The sequence below is a fragment of the Pygoscelis adeliae genome, unplaced genomic scaffold, assembly GCF_000699105.1.
Source record: "Pygoscelis adeliae isolate BGI_AS28 unplaced genomic scaffold, ASM69910v1 Scaffold148, whole genome shotgun sequence".
NCBI lineage: Eukaryota > Metazoa > Chordata > Aves > Sphenisciformes > Spheniscidae > Pygoscelis > Pygoscelis adeliae.
In genome coordinates this window covers 2,135,974-2,140,553 of record NW_008825258.1, presented here as the reverse complement: position 1 = coordinate 2,140,553, position 4,580 = coordinate 2,135,974, and the positions used below count along the sequence as shown (strand labels likewise).

Genomic DNA, 4,580 nt, shown 5'->3' with positions numbered 1-4,580 from the left:
CACAGCACGCTGCACCCCGGGGCACCGTCCCCTGTGGCTGCCTGTGGCTCTGCTGACCCTGAGGCCTCCGGGTAAGCCAGGCAGGCCTGCAGAATCACTCCACAGCCAAATTTGAACTTGTATGGCTTAATTTGCCTGCCCGTTAACCCCTCCGCCGCGGTGTGCCTTCGCACCGTTGCTCCTGTGTCATGTTCTGAAATTGGAGAAACCCAGGATCGCTTTTTTGGCTGTTACTTCATGTGAGTCATCCCGATTGCCCCTGTTAAAACTCTCCAAAGGAGGTCACTGTGACCATTTAACAAAAAGCAATTCACAAAATACCCTCTCCTGTACTGCTTTCAATCTCCCTGGCTCTGGGGAGCCCCTTGAGCCCATGGGCCTCGTCAGTGCTGGGGCTCATAAAGGAGAATTAAATGCTACTGGTCTGACCATGCTGCAGCAAAGTATCCCCCAGTACAGGCAGAAGAGGACCAGCACAGACCCCATGTGTTAGTTCTGGCGGGTGCTTTGCTATCCTTCTCCCCTTCCAAAAGGAGAAGCCTGGGCAGCCGACTTTGGGGTTGGGGAGAGCAGCCACAATCACGGCTGGCAGAATTAAAACAAACTTTAAGGGACAGGGGGTCTAAGAGACGACTCTTACCTCCATCACCCGGTGGCATCTGTCAAATGCTGTCCCAGCGGTGCAATTGCCCACAGGAGCAGAAGAAAGAAAGGCACAGTGAGAAGAGATGATAGCAGCCTGCTGCAATCACAGATCAATAGTGTCAAGGGCAGGATGGAGCTCATTTAAAAATAAATGCTTTGTGCCGGCTTGTCCTGCACTTAAGTCCAATTTTCTGGTAATTGAGGGTTGAATTCCCCTCAAGGACTGTCTGTCCGTTGCAATGACCAAGAGGTGAAAGGCTCTGCAGAGGTGTGATAAGGAAGGCCAGACTGAGGTATTAATCTCCTGACTCAAGACTGGAGTTGCACCACGCTTGCTGGGCTCTCCTGGAGACCAGGCCAACCCCAGGACCACTCCACGTCTTCCTTTGTCTCTTCTGGCTGTGGAAATGCGGAGCTGAGGAGGGACAGCACCTGAGCAAGTGGCATAGCCTCACCCCATCGCTTTCCCTCTCGTCTTGGCTCTGGAGCCGCTCCAGGCCTTTCCCTTCCAAATGGATGTTTCTTGGTATTGCCTGCAAATATCCTTCCTGTGCCTTCCACGTGCTCAGGCACAACTGAAGTGCTCTTGTTGTCTAGATGTTGTTTTTCTCTTGCATGATCCAAGTTTTCCACTCATTAGTGTTTTTCACTCTGGGGCAAATTGGAGAAAACAGATACCCTTGAGAGATCCCTCCAAATGGCCGCCTCCTCGGGCATCTCTCAGTGTAATAAATCAAAACTACCCTTTCTTATTTGTGTTCACCATCTGACCTGGTAGCACTAAAGGGAATTTCATTTGCATATATATAAATATAACAGTGATTTCTTAGATTGATTTAGGCGTAATTTGTTTTCCTTCCATGACATTTTCTATTAAAAATCCTGGCTAGAATAACCCAGATCTGGCCCTTTCACAGCGTGGAGCTCCTGAGCCCTTACGTGAGATGTTATTTCTGTTTTTGCCTGCAGGATGGTACCAAAGTAGTAGGAAAATGTGGCGGTTACTGTGGGAAATGTACTCCATCATCTGGAACAGGCCTCGATGTTCAGGTGTTATAGCAATGGTGAGTTCCCAGCTGCTTCTGCACGACGGGAAATCTTCCCAAAAACGTCCTGCAGGAGCAGATCAGGCCACGCTTGCAAAAGCACTCATGGATCGAGTGCATCGGTGACAGCCACCCACCCCCTGCAGCATCTGTGGAGCAATGGGATCCAGTGCTCCCAGTCCTCGCTTCCCCCAGGAACGCTTCTGTCAACTGGAAACGCGCTTCCCACCTGGCGGGCACCCGCTTTGGCTCCGCTCTTGTGCTGGTGTCTCTGGTTACAGGTTTCCGGGGCGAAGCTGATGATCTCTGACGTGCACCTTGTCTGTATTTTCCAGGTTCTCGGAGAACAGCCAGCAGAGATGAGACGGATGAAGGATAGCGATGCAATACCTCTGCCTTCCACTTTTTTATCTGTTTATGTGTGTATATAGATCGCATATTCTTAATGTACAGTATAATATTTATGTTTGGAATTATTTATTTTGATTTAATATTTTTGTACGTAAAATCATTATATTAAGGCTGCTTTTACTATTTTTATTTTTTATTGTTAAATCCTGCAGTCAAACCACTGCATTTTGCGTACTCTACATTATATGTAGCATTATGACAAGTGATACTTTATTGTCACTGTATTCAGTTGTTTACTTACCTCCATCACCCGGTGGCATCTGTCAAATGCTGTCCCAGCGGTGCAATTGCCCACAGGAGCAGAAGAAAGAAAGGCACAGTGAGAAGAGATGATAGCAGCCTGCTGCAATCACAGATCAATAGTGTCAAGGGCAGGATGGAGCTCATTTAAAAATAAATGCTTTGTGCCGGCTTGTCCTGCACTTAAGTCCAATTTTCTGGTAATTGAGGGTTGAATTCCCCTCAAGGACTGTCTGTCCGTTGCAATGACCAAGAGGTGAAAGGCTCTGCAGAGGTGTGATAAGGAAGGCCAGACTGAGGTATTAATCTCCTGACTCAAGACTGGAGTTGCACCACGCTTGCTGGGCTCTCCTGGAGACCAGGCCAACCCCAGGACCACTCCACGTCTTCCTTTGTCTCTTCTGGCTGTGGAAATGCAGAGCTGAGGAGGGACGGCACCTGAGCAAGTGGCATAGCCTCACCCCATCGCTTTCCCTCTCGTCTTGGCTCTGGAGCCGCTCCAGGCCTTTCCCTTCCAAATGGATGTTTCTTGGTATTGCCTGCAAATATCCTTCCTGTGCCTTCCACGTGCTCAGGCACAACTGAAGTGCTCTTGTTGTCTAGATGTTGTTTTTCTCTTGCATGATCCAAGTTTTCCACTCATTAGTGTTTTTCACTCTGGGGCAAATTGGAGAAAACAGATACCCTTGAGAGATCCCTCCAAATGGCCTTCTCCTCGGGTATCTCTCAGTGTAATAAATCAAAACTACCCTTTCTTATTTGTGTTCACCATCTGACCTGGTAGCACTAAAGGGAATTTCATTTGCATATATATAAATATAACAGTGATTTCTTAGATTGATTTAGGCGTAATTTGTTTTCCTTCCATGACATTTTCTATTAAAAATCCTGGCTAGAATAACCCAGATCTGGCCCTTTCACAGCGTGGAGCTCCTGAGCCCTTACGTGAGATGTTATTTCTGTTTTTGCCTGCAGGATGGTACCAAAGTAGTAGGAAAATGTGGCGGTTACTGTGGGAAATGTACTCCATCATCTGGAACAGGCCTCGATGTTCAGGTGTTATAGCAATGGTGAGTTCCCAGCTGCTTCTGCACGACGGGAAATCTTCCCAAAAACGTCCTGCAGGAGCAGATCAGGCCACGCTTGCAAAAGCACTCATGGATCGAGTGCATCGGTGACAGCCACCCACCCCCTGCAGCATCTGTGGAGCAATGGGATCCAGTGCTCCCACCCAGGAACGCTTGTGGGTATAACGCTGTCAACTGGAAACGCGCTTCCCAGCTGGTGGGCACCCGCTTTGGCTCCGCTCTTGTGCTGGTGTCTCTGGTTACAGGTTTCCGGGGCGAAGCTGATGATCTCTGACGTGCACCTTGTCTGTATTTTCCAGGTTCTCTGAGAACAGCCAGCAGAGATGAGACGGATGAAGGATAGCGATGCAATACCTCTGCCTTCCACTTGGGCACCCGCTTTGGCTCCGCTCTTGTGCTGGTGTCTCTGGTTACAGGTTTCCGGGGCGAAGCTGATGATCTCTGACGTGCACCTTGTCTGTATTTTCCAGGTTCTCTGAGAACAGCCAGCAGAGATGAGACGGATGAAGGATAGCGATGCAATACCTCTGCCTTCCACTTTTTTATCTGTTTATGTGTGTATATAGATCGCATATTCTTAATGTACAGTATAATATTTATGTTTGGAATTATTTATTTTGATTTAATATTTTTGTACGTAAAATCATTATATTAAGGCTGCTTTTACTATTTTTATTTTTTATTGTTAAATCCTGCAGTCAAACCACTGCATTTTGCGTACTCTACATTATATGTAGCATTATGACAAGTGATACTTTATTGTCACTGTATTCAGTTGTTTACTTTCAAGCAGTAATTTTCCTTCAGTTACGGGCTGCTTTGGCCCTCTACGGTGCTACACAATCTGCATAGGGGTATTTTTGGCATTCGGTCTGTCTTTATGTAAGGAAAATAGACAAGATGTACTTAAATTTTATTTTTAGGGATTAGGCCGACAGCACTCGAGGAAAACATGACAATGAATACAGTGCTAGTTGCATTAGCAATCTTTATCTTTTAGGTATGTTTTAAATTTCACATGACCTCTGTGGCCAGTGCTAAAAGCACTGGTTTGGTGCTAACATGATATTTATTAATGCTCTGTAGTTTTAGTTCATCCAGTGCCTTTATCAGTGAAAAAAAAGGAAGAAAGCAGAAAAAATTGTCAGGC

General features: G+C 46.7%; 1 protein-coding gene across 1 annotated transcript in view; it reads left to right on the top strand.

The window, feature by feature from the left end:
- The window catches only part of ADAMTS9 (ADAM metallopeptidase with thrombospondin type 1 motif, 9), an 82,218-nt gene extending 80,514 nt beyond the window's left edge, over nt 1-1,704 (top strand). Inside the window, exon 39 of the mRNA XM_009329501.1 lies at nt 1,615-1,704. Coding sequence (XP_009327776.1) covers nt 1,615-1,704 — 90 coding nt within the window. The remainder of the gene's footprint in view (nt 1-1,614) is intronic.
- Nucleotides 1,705-4,580: the final 2,876 nt, after the last annotated feature.